Raw genomic sequence first — 19299 nt, forward strand, 5'->3', positions numbered from 1 at the left:
GGAGTGTCCAGGACGAAGCCGGTGGCAATCTGCCATTGTTCTATCGCCTTCCTGATCATCCCAACACAGTAATTCGGTCTGGGAAGTAAATATACGTAGGGACCCCTTTCAAACCTGTTAGAAGAAATCTAAGACATGTGCTAATTTCTCTCTCGTATCCTTCGTTCTGTGTCTAACACTGTTGTCCGGCGAGTAGCCTATACGTCCATGGCCTTTTCCAGACCTTTTCTGGTGCCCCAGACTCAGCCCCCACAGCAAAAAGTCTCCAAGATAAAAACCTGCATACACATTACCACGTTACTGTTGATCTGAAGCTGGAAAAGAGGGGCACTTAGGCTAAGCCTTGCCACAGGGAGAAACTACAAGAAAATGCACTGTAAGCTCTAACTCGTAAGAACTCTGGTGGTTGTGTGTCCGGACTTCAGCTCTGCAGGAACATCTATTAAAAACAGGCTTCTTATCTATCTGCCCCTGCCCTGGTGCTTGCCTACCCTTCCCATGACCTGAAAAAAATGAAAAATTTTTAAAAAAATGTAGTTCATGGAAGAGATAAGGAGATTTATGGGGATAAAACCATGTCGCAGTGACTTAGCCAGTTAGGAATATCCCCAAGGAAACGTTATTTAAGGTAAAGGAAGAGACATAATATTGAAATACAATGTAATCCATTTCTAGATTAATAAACCTATGTGCAACATTGAGACAGAGGATGTGCTTCTCATAAACATCCTGACTTATTTCATCACGAGTCTGGAGTTGGAATTTTCATGTGTGCTTTTCTAATATCTACTTGATGTGAGAACTCTGTCCATCTGGGGCACTCGTTTTTGCCAGGCTCATCATGGAACGAACCAAAACCTCCTCCACAGAGAGAGGTCTCCAGAAATGTCAACTGTACAAAATTTCACCCTGTCCACCAGCCCTCTGTACAGGATATGCCCAAGTTGCAAAGAACTCACTGAATGAAACCGTTACTCGTGTTTAGTCCCCTGGTCTAAAAAGCAAGAGGCACACCCGTGTACTTAGGATACGTTTCTCTCTACTGTCCAGCGCTCTCTTTGCTTTTCTGCCCGCCCCCTAAAAGAGAAGTTTTGTTTGTTACCTCTTACCGACATTTATTTTGACAATTTTTTTCTGAGAGCCCATCCTCGTCCTCTCCCATGATGTCCACGGCAGAAAATATCAACGCCACGAGAATGGCAAAGCAGCACACCAGGGCGAAGATCACGATACACTTCTGCTGGGACTGTCAAGAAAAAGAAGGAAAAGAGAAGTGAGAAGCAGCTTTCATTCTGGAAACTCGGGATTGGATCGATTTTCAAAACCTCTGGGAAAGGGTCACTTGCATTGCTGCCAGCGAAGGCTGCCCGCGGAGGGAAATCTTGATGCTCATTCCTCGACACAGCCTTCAACCCCCCACTAGGTAGGTCAGAACCTGCCGAATAATTCAAGTGCCGTGTCAAGACTTCTGAACTAGTTCGCTTTCCCTCTTTCTCATCAAAAGCAGTCCGGGAGATCTGGAGATCTTCTACAAGATCTTCTACCAAGTGCAGTCTGAGGTCCATGAGTGCAAATTAAAAATGAAAAGTGGCACAATAATGATTCTTTGTCCCCTGTTATTATCACCACCTTTCATACCCTATGCAAAGTCTGTGCCCTTAAACTCTGCAGCCTCTAGCTTCTCCCACCTTGTCTTGCTCTACGGTCTTTTGTATGATGGCTTCAGGAGAGAGGATCCTGGCAGGTGAGGATGTGTTCCCAACTTGGATCAGAAATTAGATCCATCAGATGCCAGCATCTTGGGTCATGAAACTGACATGGCTCATTTTGAAACACTGAACACAGTCATAACCAACATTCATACTTTTGATACGATTTTCACTTAGAAACAGAAGCTGAGGGCACTTGGGTGGCTCCGTGCATTAAGCCTCTGCCTTCAAGCTCAGGTCATGATCCCAGGTTCTGGGATCGAGCCCCACATCAGGCTCTCTGCTCAGTGGGGAGCCTGCTCCCCCCATCCTGACTCTCTGCCTACTTGTGATCTCTCTCTCTCTGTGTCCAATAAATAAATAAAATCTTTTAAAAAAAAATCTACATGGCTCAAAGAAGAGAAAGAACAAACTTCAATTTTACTGTTAATTTTTCAAAGTGTTGCCGAAGCTTTTGGGGATTAGTTGCAGGAGGCGAAAGGGTGACCACTGGTCAGACAGCCAGGAGAAATTCCCTAAGTGATGAGACACACACGTGTGTACACACGTATGCCCATGCTCATGCGCACACATGCACACATACGCTAGCTTTGTTGAAACCAGTTGGCTTTGCTTCTCCCGCCACTCCACTGCCCTTTATCCCTGCAGCAGCATGATCTCCAAAGAATGGAGGAACCTCCCCAAGCTCAGGGTCCAGTTTGTCCAGGGACAGGCTCGGATGACAGATTCTAGAGAAAGAATGAAGACACCCCGTGACCAGACGCTGTCTGCTCAGATGCATGGCTCCTTCTGAAGGCTTTGTCTTCTGACTTCCCTCCGCGGTCCCCTCCCAAGTGAATGAAGCTTGCTCTGAGTCCCTTCCTGACCTCACTGCCTGCTTCGCTTACTTCACACCTGGGGAGGAAGTGGGGGGAAGCCCAAGCGAGACACAACCGCTGTTCGTTTCCCCGAGGCCCCCAGGATCTTTAAGACATGCACACGTTTTACTCTTCTCATCCCGAGCAACCAGCACAGGCCCAACAGAGAGAAGTGCCCAAGAAATAATGACCGTGTAAATAAAGCGAATGAATGAAAGGAACATCCCGAGGGCACACTTCTGAACAGGCAGGGTGACAGGAAAGTTCTTGGAGAATCAGATGCAGCCTTCCAGAGCATTCTCTTGCCTCCGCCATTTCCGTGACTGTGAATCCTGAGGCCTCTCCTTGTTCCTGCTCTACCTGAGCCCCAGGAGAACCCAGAGCTGTATTTACCGACTCCACCCAACTCCACAGAATAGTCTGTGCATTCTTCCTGCCCCTTTATTTTCCATCATACTCATTAATTTTATTTTTCAGAAGCAGCATAGCGAACTGGTTGAGGGCATAGACTTTGGGGGCCAGACCGCTTGGATTCCTCCCCTAACTATGCCCTCGGGCAAGTTATTTAGTCTTTGTGCTTCAGATCCCTTGTCTTTCAGATGGAGAGGACAATCATGAAATAATAATAGTGACAGCCTCAGAGGGTTATGGCTGATGGTTAAGTTACATGAGATACTGTATGTGAAGTTCTTAGAACAGTATCTGAACAGACAGTACGGGATCGGTGTTTGCTGTTGTAGTATATGTGCCCTCTGGAAGCTGTCTCAAATATTCGGGAGAAACAAAGTAAAGATATGAAAAAATAAAAAACATACAGGGACTTCAGGGTGGCTCAGTGGGTTAAGCATCTGACTCCTGATTTCGGCTCAGGTCCTGATCTCAGTGTTGTGAGATGGAGACACAAGTCGGACTCTGCGCTGGGCGTAGGGTCTGCTTGAGAGTCTCCCTGCTTCTCTCCCAATCTCTCTCTGCCCCTCCCCCACCTCTCTTTCTCCAGCTCTTAAAAAAAAAAAGAATAAAAGAAAAACAGACAACAAAAACTATACATGTAAGGAAGAAGCAGAGTGATAGAGAGACATAGGCAGAGAAGGAGAGGGAGAGATAAGAAAGAGAGAAGGGAAATGTGAGACCAACATTGTCTAGCATAAAAGTTTTTTAAGATTTTATTTACTTAGAGAGAGAGAGTTGGGGGAGGGGCGGAGGGACAGAGAACATCCCAAGCAGACTCAGCACTGAGCGTGGAGCCCAGCACAGGGCTCGATCACAGGACCCTGAGACCATGACCCAAGCAGAAATCAAGAATCAGATGCTCGATCACCTGAGCCATCCAGGTGCCCCTGAAATCCTGCTTAATACATGTTGATCTTCAAACATACCTCTTTTAGTTCTTTTTTTTTTTTTAAGATTTATTTATTTATTTGAGAGAAAGAGAGTACACAAGCAGGGGTGGGGGGTGAAGCAGGAGAGGGAGAGAGAATCTGGAGCAGACTCCCCGCTGAGCACAGAGCCCAACAAGGGGCTCCATCCCAGGACCCTGAGATCATGACCTGAGCTGAAATCAAGATGAGATGCCCAACTGACCAAACCACCCAGGCGCCCTTCCCTTAGTTCCAATAAAGGGAGCGTGATAAATACATCCAGTGTGGGGGCTCGGAAGGAAATTATTTTAAATATTTTTAAAATTTTGAATGGGTTTCCTTTTGCCCTTTACTTTTTGTTTATTTTACTAATATTCATTGCTTATATAATCAGAAACTGTTTGCTATTAACTATTTAAAAAAAAATACATAATACAAAAACAGGAAATAAATCACTCCCAGTCACACGCAGACCAAACCGCCATTAGCATTTTGTTCTCGTTCTTTCCCATGTACTGTGTCTACAGATCTAACAATCTAAAGATGTTGGTGTCATGCTATATATAATTTAGCATTCCCCTTTTTGCACTTGATGATGCTTTAAGGTCATTAAATATTCTTCTAAAGCAGAGTTTCACATTGTTGCATCACATTCCATTGTGTGGCTATGTCGCCGTCTCCTTTAGTCCAAGAACTTTTTTTAAAAAGCCACTCGTTTAACAACACCAAAAATAATTAAACATTTTTATCATTTTACCTTATGTCCCTATATGTTATAAACAGAAATGAACAAAAAGCTTTTAGAGAGGTTTAAAACAATGCAATTGTAACACATTAATCTAGTCCAGAAGAGACTTTAACCTAGGATGATATAATTAAACATTATCTCAGAAAGAATCCTGAAGAGAGCAGCATAAAGATATCATGTCAGGTACATTAGTGGGTACTTAATGAATAAATCCTAATGAATACTAAATACTTCATCCACAACAATATTGATCTGTTTCCCTTTCTTCTGAATTTTACAATGAAACAGTCAGTAAGAGCTCTAGTTAATTTGTGTGCTACTGGAAGTACTTTGATGTAGTAACCCTCACAAATTTCTATTAACGTCTATTCATTTAATTCTATATTATCTTAGTCTATTAATATGAACTGACCTAGTTATTTTCATTTTAATTCATCAAAGAAGAGAAATGCAGACTCTGATATTCATTTTTAAATGTCTCCTTGAAAGAATGTACTAGAAAATTACAAGGTCAGACCACTACTTTCCTTTCTTTTCCACCTCATCAAAAATGAACGATTCTGTGCAAAGGACAGTCTAAGAGCCTCACAAATGAGACCAGATTCCAGGTTACCAAGACACTTATTCATTTTCAAATCCTTAACAGATCATTTCAGATCATTCAGGAATCAATTTGAAACATACTCTTCTGTTTTTATTGAATAGAATCAAACTACGGAAAGTTTTAAGGAGAACCCATTAAACATGATTACAACCTCAATTCCACTAATGAGCTCAACCATTAAAAGAAAACAAAACTTGGAATGCTATTATCCAGGATCAGTCTGTACTTTTCTTTTCTTTTCTTTTTTTAAAGATTTTATTTATTTATTTGTCAGAGAGAGAGGAGCAAGAGTCAGCACAGGCAGACAGAGTGGCAGGCAGAGGCAGAGGGAGAAGCAGGCTCCCTGCCAAGCAAGGAGCCCGATGTGGGACCCAATCCCAGGACGCTGGGATCATGACCTGAGCTGAAGGCAGCTGCTTAAACAACTGAGCCACCCAGGTGTCCCCAGTCTGTACTTTTCATAGGAGTGTGTACTCAAAGAGTTTTGAAAAGAATTGCTTGCTTGGTCAAGAAATAAATCCCATTATGCTAATGCCAAAAAATAGTTAAATAACATATCCTTATCAAATAAATTTCACCTTAATACAGAAAAAGAGGTATATGACCTCTAAATGGTAAAGAGTATTAAATTTGAAACTTGGAAGTACTATCTATTCCAACCTGAGCTTTTATACCATTTGATATACTCTTAAAAGGAATTTACACCTATGTGCCTAGCGGTAAAATATACATTTGCAAAGATTAACTATAAATTAAAATTATTCATATTATTTTTCATTTATTTACCATGAAAATATTTTTTAACAAAATCAAGGCAAAGTCTTAAAAATAACCATTTTTGGGTGTGCAGCTTTTTTTGTTAAGATTTATTTATTTGACAAAGAGAGATCACAAATAGGCGGAGAGGCAGGCAGAGAAGGGGAAGTAGGCTCCCTGCTGAGCAGAGAGCCTGATGTGGGGCTCCATCACAGGACCCTGAAATCATGACCCGAGATGAAGGCAGAGGCTTAACCCACTGAGCCACCCAAGCGCCCCTGTGTGCAGCTTTTAATACCTATAGAGCTGGAAGTTCTAGTACGGTTATTCTCCATGTGAAAGACATCAAAATTAGGACTCAAAGACATTGGGTTACTGTCCAATGTGACCCAAACAGTTGGAGACAGCCCAGGGATTTAACTTAGGTCTCTGAAACTGAAATCTCTAGACCTAGTCTATAGATCCAAACTTTTTCCTTTTCTGGTTTTCTTTTCTTGACTTCATTTTCTACTTAATTTTTGCTATGATTATTTTATTAGTTTTATTATTAGTTTTTAGTTAACCAATACCTACCTGGCCCATTAATGAGGAAATGAATATTGAACATTCGGCTCTAACCTGTGGAGACAGGGCATTCTTGGGCCTTTAGAACTTTCTTATGATTCTAAATGCGTTCCTAGCTTGAATTCCTAGACATGTTCCCAGAAAAAAAGTAGGTCACCCAGAAGATTCATAGGAATCTTAGCTGATAGTTCATCAATCTCCAGAATAATGACCACATTCTGGATCCTCGTAGAAAATCTAGACTATAAATAACTTAAGAGCTTTGCTTAGAAAATCCTTTTACAAGAATTATTACTTCACTTTCCACATTTATTTTGATGTTCTATTTTCAAAATATTCTTATATTTTGAATTCTATTTTAGAATTTTTCTCTTCTTGTTCTGTACCCTCTCCCTGAAAGATGCTAATTGATTCCCAAATCTTCACTGGCTCTATATACTGATAACTCCCAAGAGTATATCACCAGCTTAGAGGACTTGCTGGGCATCAGATCCATACTGAATGAGTTTCTCTGGAAGAGTTTACCAATCTAAGTCTACCAGTCTATGTTGAGAAGACAAAGTGGGGATTTTATTTTATTTTTTTTAAAAGATTTTATTTATTTATTTGACAGACAGAGATCACAAGTAGGCAGAGAGGCAGGCAGAGAGAGAGAGAGAGAGAGGGAAGCAGGCTTCCTGCGGAGCAGGGAGCCCGATGCGGGGCTCGATCCCAGGACCCTGAGATCATGACCCGAGCCGAAGGCAGCAGCCCAAACCACTGAGCCACCCAGGCGCCCCCAAAGTGGGGATTTGAGAAAGGCCAGGTCAGTTATAGTTGACAGGACAGAGTAGTAGAGAGAGGAAACTTATATAGGGAAAGAGCTGGGGAAATCTTCAGAGTCTCCTGAATCCTCAGTGAGGTACTGATAAGTAGGTGCATATAAGAAAATTCTCTGAAGTCCGGAAAAAGAACCACCTGAAAGGAGAAGATGAAGCAATCCCCACCCGAATACACAGGGCCAGGAAAAGTTGGTGTTCCCGCTATCTGGAGTGCTAAAATCTCAATACATGGGGCATCAAGTAATCAGAAGGATACTCTATCTAAAATATGGAAATCACAAAAATAAGCCCTAGACTCAAGGCTGCTCTCCTACCTAAAAAAGCATAAAAGCAAACCTTAAAAAACTTTAAGAATATTTTTTAAATATACGGTCATATTCACTACACAGCAAAATCAAAAATCACCATGTCCAGCATCCAGTAAAAAATTTCCAGACATGCAAGGAAACAAAAAACCACAATCCCAAGTGAGGTGAAAACTCAGTCAACTGAAATCAACTCAGAAAGGAGTGGAGTGGTGATTAAATTAGTAGATGCAGGTGTTAAAACAAATACTACTATATTTCAAATGTTCGAGAAAATAAGTATGTTAAAGAGACATAAAGAAGACATAAGTAAAGGCGCACTTCAAAATTCTGGGGATGTGAAATATACTGGATAGGATTAAGAGCATATTAAACACAACATAAAAACAGTTTAGTGAACTCTATGAAAACAGAAAAAAATGTAGAAAAACTTGAACAGTACATCAGTGAGCTATGAGACAACTCAAGCAGCCTAATATACATGTTCTTGGAGTCTCCAAAGGAGAGGAAGGTACGAAAAAATTTTTGAAAAATATAAAGGCCAAAAATTATTCAAATTTGTTGAAGATAAAATAAAGTTGCTTCTGAATGATAAAAGGATAAATTCATCAAAAAGACATAATAATAATAAACTTTTATGCACCTAATAAAAGGCCCTCAAAATGCATAAAACAAAGGTTCACAGAAATATAGAGAGAAATGAACAAATCTTCAACTACTCCATGATGTCAAAATGCTTCCCTCATTAACTGATAGAATAAACATTCAGGGAGGAATTTTAAATAGAATAAAAATAAAAATAGAATATATGAAAATACATGAGATGCAGCAAAATAAATGCTTTAGGGAAATATATACCATTTAATGTATATTTGAAAATAAATAAGGCCTTAAATGATCTAAACTTCTACCTTAAAAACGTAGAAAGAGAAAAGGGCAAGCTAAACTCAAAATAGGCAGAGGAATGATAAAGAGCAGAACTCAATAAAAGAGAAAACAGAAAACAATACAAAAAATTTCAAATCAAAGTCTGGTTCTTTGAAAAGATCAATAAATTGATAAACTTTCAGCCACACATATACAAATGGTTAAGGAGGATGTGGTCCATATACACTATGGAGTATGATGCCTCCATCAGAAAGGATGAATACCCAACTTTTGTAGCAACAGGACGGGACTGGAAGAGATTATGCTGAGTGAAATCAGTCAAGCAGGGAGCGTCAATTATCATATGGTTTCACTTATTTGTGGAGCATAAGAAATAACACAGAGGACATGGGGAGAGGGAGAGAAGAAGGGAATTGAGGGAAATTGGAAGGGGAGATGAACCATGAGAGACTATGGACTCTGAAAAACAATCTGAGGGTTTTGAAGGGGCGGGGGGTGGGAGGTTGGGGAGCCTGGTGGTGGGTATTATGGAGGGCACGGATTGCATGGAACATTGGGTGTGGTGCATAAACAATGAATTCTAGTATACTGAAAAGTAATTAAATTTAAAAAATGAATTAAAAAAAAGGAAAGACACAAATTATAAATATCTCTGTGAAACATAGGACACCACCATGGATGACACAAAAAATAAAAGGATAAGGGAATAATATGAGTAAATTCATGCCAAGAAATTCAGTGTAAATAAAATGAACACATTTTTATCGGATAAAAATTACTAAAGTTCACTCAAAAAGAAATAGATAACCTTAATGTGTTAAATTAATGTGTTAATGTGTGTTAACCTTAATGTGTGTTAACCTTAATGTGTTAATTTAAAAAAATAAATTTTTAGTTAAAAAACCTTCCCATGGAGAAAACTCAAGGCTTCAATGGCATCATTGGTAAATTATGCCAAACATCTGAGAAATAGTAATAACAATAACACAAAATACCAAAGAGAGGGAAAAACCTCCCAACTCACTCTATGAGGGCAACATTACCCTGACACAAATACCTGATAGAGACTTTAAAAAAATGTTTTGTCCTGCTGTTTAACAAGGCACTACCTAGAAATCAAGACACTACATCCATTTTGCAGTTAATTAATACCTACTCTGTGCAAAAAAAAAAAGTGCAGGGGACTTCAGATCTCTATTATTTCAACTTGCCTTTAACTGAAAGATTAATCATCAGCTCCACAGTCTGCTTATTGGTTTTTTCATGCCTGCTAGAGTTCTCCCAGTGGCACTTAACCACATTCCTCTTTGAGGAAATCCTCGCTATTTTTACCAGACCAATAAGGGTAAATTATTTCTTTAGCAGTCCAGGTTGTCCTTTCCTTTTTCAAGACATGCAAATTCATTGTTGGACCACGCATTTGTTCGTTTTCTACCTTTCGGTCTCTCTCACTAAATTGAGCTCCTGGAATTCTAGGATCTTGTCTGGATCCATAATGCTTGGCATCTTGGAAAAAAAAAAAGAGAGAGAGTTGTGGGGCTGGCTCAGTGAGTGCTCATTGAGCATCTGACTCTTGGTTTCAGCTCACATTATAAACTCAGGGTCTTGGGATCTAGCCCTGCAGTGGGTTCTGAGCTCAACAGGGAGACTGCTTGAGGATTCTCTCTCTCCCTCTCTCTCTGCTTGGGTGGGCACAAGCGTGCGCTCTCTCTTTCTCTTAAATAAATAAATAAATCCTTAAAATAAACAAATAAACAAAAAAATAAATCTTAAAAAAAAAATCATGCCTGGGAAACATGTTCAATAAATACGTGTTGAATGAGTGATGAATAAGTGAATAAAGGTAAAACATGGCAAGAGTTATACAATGAAAATGACAATTTTTGTGTTTTACAGCCTTTGTTATTTATTTCCTCCCTAGAAGTGTTTCCATTGATTCCTATCACAGAAGCACATTTATTTGTAAATTAAAAACATGCAAAAAATTAAGTACTATATTAAGTACTATAAGCTCAAAATTAGCCTAACAAAAAGGATAACCTGCAGAATAGAGAGCACCTTATCCAGAATAGCAAGACAGAGAATAAAAATTCAAGTCTGAATCAACTGAACACAGGAAACGGCTCCCAATCTTACATAAATTCTTACAGGTAATAAATAGATATCTAATAATAATAATTCTATAATTGTGCTTGACAAACAAACGGGATCACCGATGGACAAGAAATTGTAAAGATTTACTCTAAATTAGATAAACCAAGGAGATCAAAACCCAAGACACATAGAGGAAAACACAAATTGTTATAAAGGAGAGCTCCAAGTATAGAGGTAACACAGAAAGATCTAGAAGAAACTGGAATGGCTGACAGTGATTAGTTGGGATATGTTTCGGAGCAGGCTTGCCAGTCAATCCTTCCCACTACTGCTTTCTTCTTCGGAAGTGTCATACGCAAGATAAGCCAGGAACAGGGCGATTTTCTCAGAGAGCTAAGATTCCCAGGAGGAAACTATAAGGCAAGCTCCGTAGCTGGGCAGCATCTGCAGCCTGTCCTGTAAGACCTGGGGACAAACCACTGTGCTCAGCCACCACCCACAGACATGCAAACAGGAAGTGCCAAGTACAGAAGTGGACAGACAATTAAATGTCTCCAAGAGTTTGAGGGAAAACAAAACTATGAGAGAGATAGTTAACTCAACCCAGGCAACAAATTCTGGAGAAAAACAAATGACACATCTGAGCCTTTAAAAGCAGGATAACCCAAGTTTTCAGGAAGATGTCGGGATCAATTGCACCTGTGAAACATCAGGAGAGATTATTAAGAAAGATGAGCCAAAAGAGATCTTGAAAATGACAGACCTCGATTCATGGGCTGAATATCAAAACAGATACAGGTGAAGAGCAAATTCACACACTTAGTTAAGTCAAAGGATTCTCCCACAATGCAACACAAAAGAACAGAATCCTAACACCTGTGGGAGAAAACTCAAGAGAAACAGAGAACCAACCTAGAAAACCAGGATCTATCAGATCCCTGTTCCTAAGCAAGAGAAGAGTGAGAACACGACTCTAAATAATCAAACAGAGAAAGAAGAAACTTTAATAGCTAAAAACGCATGTCTTCCAAGTAAATACATTTGTTTTGTACCTGCGTTTGGCAACCGTTCAAAAGATTGACAACTCCACTTGGCAAGGACTGGGGAAAATGAGTGTTTGTCTGAGAAAATTCTGGCAGAGCTTGTCTGGATGGCAATTTGGCAGTTTTTATCATGATCTTTATCAGAATTTTAAATGTGCATATCCTTCAGCTCCTCAATTTTACTTCCAACACTCAATTTTATGGAAATGTTTACTCAAGTGCACGAAGATACAAGACTGCGATGCCATTGTGGGGGCGGGGATCTAGGAAAAATTATCTAACTATCCACAAACAGAAGAATTGAGAGAGTCAAAAAGAGTCCTTCTGCAGAATACTGTACCCACTATATGTTTGGAAACGAGGGAAAAGTCTCAAGGGACTCACCCCAAAACTCTTGGAAGTCATGTTCTGTTGGGAAGGGAGAGGTTTTATGAGGTTGGGGGCACTGCAGTGTTTGGGATGTTCATGGTTTACTCTATATTTTTCTGTATTATTTATAACATTTCATATGAGCTCTCATCCAAATCATTTCTCACAGCAATGAGGAAGAAAGCTGTCCATTCTTGGACTATGTCCACCCCAAGGCAAGTTATTTATCTTCAGCTTAGCTTTCCTAAGACACAAGTGAGCAACACCAGCCACTGTCCATGGGTAGTCTATATTTACTCGAAGTCCTCCATATTATTAAGCAGGGAATAGGTATAATCCCAAGTTTCACAAATTGCAGAGGATAACAGGACAATTCTGGAGAATATTTGAGCATAGAGAATACATGGAGACCCTCTAGTTCAACCCTTCATTGTATCATTTTCCAGGTAAGAAAATGCTAGGGGTAAGAGGTGATGACCCAATGTGCCCTCCTCTCTCTGCCAGCATTTGGCCAATTGAATGACAGACCAGCAAATGCAAAGAACAAAAGTTTGCAAAAATGACAAAAAGAAGGCACTGGAAGGCTGTGATTTGAGGGTAGGCATGTCTGGCACACCTGACGGGGGCTGTGGAGGTTTAGGGAAAGGAGGTCCTTGAGAAGTCAGTGAACCTCTTCTATTCCTTTCCTCCTGCTTGCAGTTGCTGGTGGCATTAGATAAGAGGAGCAAAATGTGTTTACTTCGGTTTAAAAATAGGTAGGGAACATCTAACATGTGTTATATGCTATCCAAACACTGGCGATGCAGAAAGTAGGCTCTTAAGGAGGTCTGTGCCCTTCAGGAACTCACATTTGAGGGCTGTGGGTGTGCTGCAGAGGACGGACGGTGGAGGACAACACAGTGTGAAGCACGGTGTCCCGATGGACAGAGAGCGAGGAGGGGCTGGGATGGTGACACCCATCAGTCTTGGAGAAGACTGATCCTGGTGTCACCATGTCCCCTGCCATGCATGCTTAATTCCTTAGAATAGGGAAGCAGGGATTTCCTCTGTACTCACCATAAAGCAAAATGAGTTGTTCTGGAAAACAGTGAGCGAACAAGAACATGCTGTCCGAGTCAACATGGAACAGCCAACATGTCCCAGCGGAAATGTTGTGTTTTCCCCTCCCTCTGTTTGCCTCCATTACAGATAACGGTGAATGAAAAATGACAACCAATTAGCAGCTGGTCTTTGATAAGCCGAGGGCTATTTTGGTGACTTGTATCCTACACTCTGCTTCAATGAGCTGAAAAAAATTTGAATCTTTTAATCTATCAAAATAAATCCAAGCCCTTCCAATGTACTGTGGTAGGAGATTTATTCTGAAGACCACTGGTTAAGACTTTTCTTTCTTGGGGTACCTGGGTGGCTCAGTCGTTAAGCAGCTGCCTTCAGCTCAGGTCATGATCCTGGGGTCCTGGGATCGAGCCCCGTGTCGGGCTCCCTGCTCATTGGGAAGCCTGCTTCTCCTCTCATACTCCCCCTACTTCTGTTCCCTCTCTAGCTGTGTCTCTCTGTGTCAAAGAAATAAATAAAATCTTAAAAAAAAAAAAAAAGACTTTTGCTTCTTGTCTACATTATTTGATCCTGATTGCTGTAAAGGACGATACTTTATCTAGATAGATGAAAAAAACATGGTGGACAAAACTCAAACATCGATGTTTTTTTTTAAACTTTTTTTTTTTAAGATTTTATTTATTTATTTGACACAGAGAGAGAGAGATCACAAGTAGGCCGAGAGGCAGACTGGGGGGGGGGGGGAGCAGGCTCCCCGCTGAGCAAAGAGCCCTATGTAGGACTCAATCCCAGGACCCTGAGATCATGACCTGAGCCGAAGGCAGAGGCTTAACCCACTGAGCCACCCTGGCGCCCCTATACTTAATTTTTTTTTAAAAGATTTTATTTATTTATTTGAGAGGGAGAGCAAGTGAGAGCCCAAGAGCACAGGGTAGGAGAAGCAGACTTCCTACTGAGCAGGGAGCCCAATGTGGGGCTTGATCCCAAGATGCAGGGATCATGACCTGAGCCAAAGGCAGACACTTAACCAACTGAGCCATTCAGGTACCACAATAATCTATATTTTAAGCTAATTCAAAGTCAGAAAAAAGTCAGGTTTGACTTTGGGTATAAGAGTGACAAGATTTATCTTTGTTCCTGCCAATGTTTAGTTTCCCTCTTATTTGAAAAAGGAACACACACACACATACACACAGAGTGCATTCACACAAACACCCTTGTACACACATGCGTACACATGCATGTACACACACACACACATCTATAAAAGGTGTGGTTAGGGAATCTTACAGTGGGAGTGGGAGGGAACTTAAAGGCATCCAACCCAACCAGCCACTCAGTACAAGGATTTCACCTCAGCACCAAATGACCCACCACAATATCCTCTTCTGCTTGGTCACTTTGAGCTAGCAAAAGCTCACTGCTTAATGAGTCAGCACTAATTAGTTCAAAGTCCTTATTTATATGGTAAGACATATGAAGAACAGAAACCCATCTTAAACCACCATGACTAAACACCCACCCAGACCCCTTTCCTTCTGTCCTGGTTCCTAATTCCCTTATGGCTCTTCTTCCTGCTCTTCCTCCCAATCCCTCATCTCTATCCGTCTTTGTCTCTCGTTTTGGAGCGCCTTTGGTCCCTTATCCCTTCACTGCCTTCCAACCCTGTCGCCATTCCTGCTCTGCTGCAAATCTGCCAATACTCCCTGAGTCCCGATGTCCGCCTGGTCTTCTGCTCCCGCTCCCAACCACTTCCAAGCTGATGTGGCCTCTTCCCACAGAAAATCCATCTGTCCTGACTACAAAGGGTCCACAAAAATGATAATGTCCCAAGGCAACGGATAAGAAAATACAGTTTTCTAATAGAGACAACTGAGGTCACTAGTAGTAGAAGGGGGAGGGGTGGGAGTTCAACATTTTAATTGACATTTTTAAAATACACTTTTTAAAGATTTTATTTATGTATTTGACACAGAGGGAGATCACAAGTAGGCAGAAAGAGAGGGGGAAGCAAGCTCCCTGCTGAGCAAAGAGCCCAATCCTGGGCTTCATCCCAGGACCCTGAGATCACGACCTGAGCTGAAGGCAGAGGCTTAACTCACTTAACCCAGGCACCCCTTTAGTTGACATTTTAACAGAATTCAAATCTTAGCTCATTAACAGCATTTAAGAAGAATGCCACTTACTGCTTTTATATGTGCCAACATTCCCCTTCTCCTCACCATTAATCTATCAGCCCCCCTTCTTCAAAGATTCAAGTAGAAGCTCATCCCAAGTCATGTACACGGCACACTATATCCACACAGGCCAGGGCGCTATAAGAACACTGCTTTGTGAGTGGGCAGACTAGAAGACCATCTGCACAATGCCCCGTGCCGAACCACAGGACAGTCACCCCCTGCAAGGACAGTACTGCTGACCGTGCTCTCAGGCTGAGAGGGAGCTGAGGGATCTTCGCTCGGCTCATTGATAGGAACTGCTCTTTTTCAGTCCTTCGTGCTCCCCACCACAACCTACTTATTATCCCTCAAAAGCAATATAAACCATCTTCCAGATGCCTAAGCCACAAAATAAATTATCAAAAGATTGTGGAACAGGGAAGAGAAGAGTAAGCATACTTTTCATGTTTCTTCTTTCTTTCCTTAATGCAACACACCTTCAATTTCTCCATTCATCAGAGCCTGGCCTGGGTTCTACTTCCTTTCGAAGGTTCCATGAACCGAACAGCAATAACTAGCACCTGTTTGCATACACATCCGTCATTCTGTTCTCTCTCCCTCCCTCTCTCTCTTTTTTACTGATGCCCTCCCTTAAAGGCAATGTTCAGAGCTGCCTAACCATCCAGTCTCCCCTCCCAAGCACATCCAGGCCCTTCCCTGAGTCTGCAGGCAGTGGAATCAGGCCAGAGGTCTGTCTTGGGCTGTTTCTGAGCAGAGGGAATGGAATCACTTTGGCACATGTATGTCAAGGTGCCTCTGTGAGGTCAACTGTGTTGTTCGCCTAAGTGTAAAGGATCTGCAATCTTCTGTGATGTGGGTCCTAGATTGAGAAGCTGCATTATAATCTTCCACGTGGTCTAAGTAGCCTACCTTGTACAGCAAGACATCAATCAGGGATTTCATCAGTGCTTGCCTCACAGAGGAGAGTCTAATTCTTTAATAGTAAACACAGCTTCTTCCCACAAAAGCATCTGAGAAAGGCTGCTTTGTCTTTCAGGTTGAGCAATAGAATCTCATAGTCTAGATTAGGGACATGATCCCAGTCCCAGGACACCTCACATAGGGGGCTTGATATCTTGAGATACAAACAATTATTAGAGAATATTATGAAAAATTACATGCCAATGAGCTGGACAGCCTGAAACAGATAAATTCCTAGAAATATACAAACTACCAAAACTGAAGCAGGAAGAAATAGAAAATTTGAACAGACCCATATTCAGCAAAGAAATGGAATCAGTAATCAAACATCTCTCAACAAACTTAAGTCCAGGGACAGATGGTCTCCCAGAATTCTAATAAACATTTAAAGAAGAGTTAATTTCTATTCTTCTCAAACTATTCCAAAAAGTAGAAATGGAAGGAACACTTCCAAACTCATTCTATGAAGCCAGCTTTACCTTGATTCTAAAATCAAAGACCACTAAAAAGAAGATTTATAGACCGATCAATATCCCTCATGAACATGAATGCAAAAATTCTCAATAAGACACTAGCAGATAGAATCCAACAGTACACTAAAAGAATTATTCACCACAATCAAGTGGGATTTATTCCTGGGCTGCAGGGGTGGTTCAATATTTGCAAATCAATCAACATGAAACACCGCATTAATAAAAGAAAGGACAAGAACCATATGATCCTCTCAATGGATGCAGAGAAATCTTTTGACAGAGTACAACATCCATTCTAGATAAAAACCATCCAAAAAGAGGTATAGATGGAACGTATTTCAACCTCGTAAAGGCCATACATGAAAGAGCCACAGCTAATATCATCCCCAACAGGGAAAAACTGAGAGCTTTTCCTCTACAGTCAGGAACAAGACAGCGATGTCCACTCTCCCCATCACTATGCAGGGTAATTCTTAGCCTCGGCAATCACACAACAAAAGGAAACAAAAGGCATCCAACTCAGGAAGGAAGAAGTCAAATTTTCACTATTTGAAGATGACTTGTTACTCTGTGTAGAAAACCTGAAAGCCAAAATACTGTTATTACTGATACATGAACTCAACAAGTTGCAAGACACAAAATCAATGTACATAAATCTTTTGCACTTGAAGCAGCAGAAAAAGAAATCAAGGAATCAATTCCATTTATGATTTACAATGACCAAAAAACCATTTAAGATACCTAGGAATAAGCCTAGCCAGAGCACAGAAAGATCTGTATTCTGAAAAGTATAGAACACTTATGAAAGAAATTAAACAGGGCACAGAGATAAGGGAAAACATTCCATGTTCATGGATTGGAAGAACCAATATTGTGAAAATGTCTATCATACCCAAAGTATTTTGTAATGTAAGTAATACATTAAATGTATACCCATCTATACATTTAATGCAATCCTTTCAAAATACCAATAGCATTTTTCACAGACCTAGAACAAACAATCTCAAAATTTGTATGGAACCACAAAAGACCCCAAACAGCCAAAACAATCCTGAAAATGAAAAGAAAAGCTGGAGACACCATGATTCCAGTCTTCAAGTTATTTTTCAAAGCTGTAGTCATCAAGATAGTGTAGTACTGGAACAAAAACAAATAGATCAATGGAATAGAATAGAGAACTCAGAAATGAACCCACAAATATATGAAAACTGATCTTCAACAAAGCAGAAAATATCTAATGGAAAAAAGAGTCTCTTCAACAAGTGGTGTTGGGAAAACCGAAAAGCAACATGCAGAAGAATGAAATTGGATCACTTACACCATACACAAAAATACAGTCACAATGGATGAAAGACCTAAATGTGAGATAAGAAACCAACAAAATTCTAGAGGAGAACATAGGCAGCAACCTCTTTGACCTCGGCCCCAGCAACTTCTTACTAGACACATTGCTGGAAGCAAGGGAAACAAAATAAAAAATGAACTATCGGGACTTCATCAACATAAAAAGCTTCTGCACAGCAAAGGAAACAATCGACAAGACTAACAGGCAGCCCTCAGAATGGGAAAAGAAATCTGCAAATGCCATATCCAATAAAGGATTCATATGCAAAAATCTATAAAGAATTTATCAAACTCAACACCCCAAAAAACAAATAATCCAGTTAAGAAATGGGCAGAAGACATGAATAGACATTTTTCCAAAGAAGACATCCAGATGGCCAAGAGATATATGAAAAGATGTCTAACATCACTCATCCTCAAGGAAATACAAATCAAAACCACAATGAGATGCCACTTCACAGCAGTCAGAGTGGCTACGAATAACAAGACAGGAGAGATGTTGGTGAGGATGTAGAGAAAGGGGAACCCTTCCGCATGGTTGGCGGGAATAAAAACTGGTGCAGCCACTCTAGAGAACAGTATGGAGGTTCCTCAAAAAGTTAAAAAAAAAAAAAAAACTACTCTATGACCCAGCAATTGCATTACTTAGGTATTCACCCAAAGGATACAAAATATGGATTTGAAGGGATATGTGCACCCTGATGTTACAGCAGAATTCACAACAGCCAAATTGTGGAAAGAGCCCAAATGTTCATCGGCAGACTAATGCATAAAGAAGATGTGGTTTGTATATATAGCTGAATATTACTCAGCCATCAAAATGAATGAAACCTTGCCCTTTGCAATGATGTATATGGAGCCACAGTGTACTATGCTCAGGGAAATAAGTCAGAGAAAGACAAATACCATATGATTTCACTTACATGTGGAATTTAAGAAACAAAACAGATGAACATAGGGAAGGGGGGAAAAGGGACTAAACCAAACCATAAGAGACTCTTAACTATAGAAAAGAAATTGGATTGCTGGAGAGGATATGGGCAGGGGACGGGTACATGTGTGATGGGCATGAGGAGGGCAGGTGTGAAGAATACTGGGTGGTACATGTAAGTGATGGGTCACTAACGTGTAATATTGAAACTAATATTACAGTATATGTTAACTAACTAG

At 40.6% G+C, this 19299-nt stretch overlaps 1 protein-coding gene across 3 annotated transcripts in view; it reads right to left on the reverse strand.

The window, feature by feature from the left end:
• The window catches only part of PLD5 (phospholipase D family member 5), a 396011-nt gene that overhangs the window by 249125 nt on the left and 127587 nt on the right, over nucleotides 1-19299 (reverse strand). For 2 of the 3 annotated variants that reach the window (XM_045084659.1, XM_004756770.3), the window contains exon 2: nucleotides 1110-1246. In XM_045084659.1, the coding sequence (XP_044940594.1) occupies nucleotides 1110-1246 (137 nt within the window). Of the gene's footprint in view, nucleotides 1-1102; nucleotides 1247-19299 lie in introns of those variants that run through there. The other variant, XM_013058419.2, reaches the window with a different exon arrangement.

This window comes from Mustela putorius, unplaced genomic scaffold, assembly GCF_011764305.1.
Source record: "Mustela putorius furo isolate JIRA1106 unplaced genomic scaffold, ASM1176430v1.1 tig00000785_pilon_pilon_pilon, whole genome shotgun sequence".
Taxonomy (NCBI): domain Eukaryota; kingdom Metazoa; phylum Chordata; class Mammalia; order Carnivora; family Mustelidae; genus Mustela; species Mustela putorius.